At 51.7% G+C, this 1879-nt stretch overlaps 1 protein-coding gene across 1 annotated transcript; it reads left to right on the top strand.

The window, feature by feature from the left end:
• The first annotated feature begins 6 nt into the window (after positions 1-6).
• LOC119277024 lies at positions 7-1217 on the top strand. The gene is made up of 2 exons (XM_037558232.1): positions 7-815; positions 986-1217. The coding sequence occupies exons 1-2, from the start codon at positions 476-478 to the stop codon at positions 1087-1089; spliced, it is 444 nt and encodes a 147-aa protein (XP_037414129.1). The 5' UTR covers positions 7-475; the 3' UTR covers positions 1090-1217.
• The last annotated feature ends 662 nt before the right edge of the window (positions 1218-1879 follow it).

The raw sequence follows: 1879 nt of genomic DNA on the forward strand, positions 1-1879 counted from the left end.
CTCCACCAACCCCTCCCTTCGGCGGCCCACCAGAAGCAGCTGTCTTCGCCCTTCCCTTCCTCCTACCTCGCCGGCGCCCATCTTCCTCCACGTTGCAACCACCTGCTCCGCAAGTCCACCTCCATCCATGCCCCACCCCCCGTCGATCCACCTTCGGCGTTCGGATCCGGGCTGCCGCCGCCGGCACCGCGCGCCTGCCTTCCCCACCGGATCTGGCCATGCGGTGGCCGTGAACTATGGCGACAACCGAATTCCGGTCATGGGCTCCCTCGCCTCCTCCTTTGTTTTTCTCTGTCACCCCTGATCCCAACTTGCTAGTGTCTCTCTTCCCTTGTTCCCTACAGGTCGCATGTTGAGGGCATGTGGTGCGCATGCAGAGAGGAGGTAGGAGGGGTTCTCCTGCTCGATGCCGCCGCCGTGGTGGATCTGACGAGATCCTCCGCGATCAGCCTCCAACGCACCCTACCAGCCGCCAATGAGCCGCGCCGCCCGCCGCACCAGAGCGCCAGCTGCATCCCTGCGTGCGGTCCGAAAAGGCACGAGGTGCAGCTCGCTGTTTCTGCTCATGGAGTTCAAAGCTCCTGCACCGAGGTGGTGCCCCTTCCTGGCTGTGTCTCCAAGTGGTCCACCTCTCCCTGGCACTGCGATGCAGTGCGCCTCTACCGTGCAGTTTGGTGGCGTGGCGAGTCGGCTACCTCCAACTGTTGCCGCCCTGTCCGATCTGGCGAGATCCGATTGCACCCGCACCTTCGTTCCCTCCCCAACCGGCAACCTGCGGTATGCTCCTCCTCTCTCCAAGCACGCGGCCAAGCCAGGTGAGAAAAAATGGTCATGGCCACTGGATCCAGTGCGTGCCGTGGTCCGCCCCTTGCGGTTCAGTAGCCCTCTCTACAGTTCACTGATTTTGTGTTTTCTAAAGAGAAAATAAAGTGCAAGTGAAGTTCGTCGTGGTTTGCAATTGAGGTTCATTTTACTTATTTTGTAGGAAAGATGAAGTGTCCCAGTTCGGTTGGATTGGATGCCCTGTTACTTAATTTTGTTGTTTGTTGGGAACTGCGGTTCATTGCCCATGGTGTGGTTGGCCTTTGAGCACACTGCTATTTTGTCCAATGTGCAAGTGTAGCCCGTAGAATTTTGAGCGGTTCAGGTGCTGGACAATGCAGATTTTGTATTTGTGTGTGACTGTAAAATACTTTGAAGCTCACTTTGTTATATGATGTTGTTTGCTAAAAAACTTCTTTGTGCTCCACTTGATAAACAGAAACAAAAACATCTCAAAAAGAAGCACTCTTTTATTAGATGTAGTTCGCTCGCAGTCTCTGTGGTCCACTTACCTGGTCTATGAACGTAAAAAATATTGAGTTTGGAAAAAGCTCAAGTGGTTCACTTTCGGTAGGTCTGTTTAGTGTAGTCCCGAGGTTCACTTTTCATAGTATTGTGGTTAACCAACACATGAAGTGCACTCCATCTCGTTTGGGGAAATTTACGTCCCACAAAAAAAATCATGCAGTGCACTTGTTTGTACGATGAAGTGTGGTTTCTAGTCTAAAAGAAGTGCGATCTTTTGACATGAAGTGCACTCCATCTCGTTTGCGAAAATTTACGTCCCACAAAAAATAAACCATGCAGTGCACTTGCCCATTTAATGAAGTGCGGTATTTCGTCTGAAGCAGTGCGTTCTTCTTTCCCCGTCCGAGAAAAAATAGTTCTAGACAAAAAGAAACCATGCAGTGCACTTGCCCATCTAATGAAGTGCGGTATTTCGTCTGAAGCAGTGCATTCTTCTTTCCTCGTCCGAGAAAAAATACGTCTAAACAAAAAGAGACCATGCGGTGCACTTGCCCATCTGATGCAGTGCGGTACTTTGTCTGAAGCAATG

This window comes from Triticum dicoccoides, chromosome 3B (assembly GCF_002162155.2).
Source record: "Triticum dicoccoides isolate Atlit2015 ecotype Zavitan chromosome 3B, WEW_v2.0, whole genome shotgun sequence".
In the NCBI taxonomy this organism is placed as follows: domain Eukaryota; kingdom Viridiplantae; phylum Streptophyta; class Magnoliopsida; order Poales; family Poaceae; genus Triticum; species Triticum dicoccoides.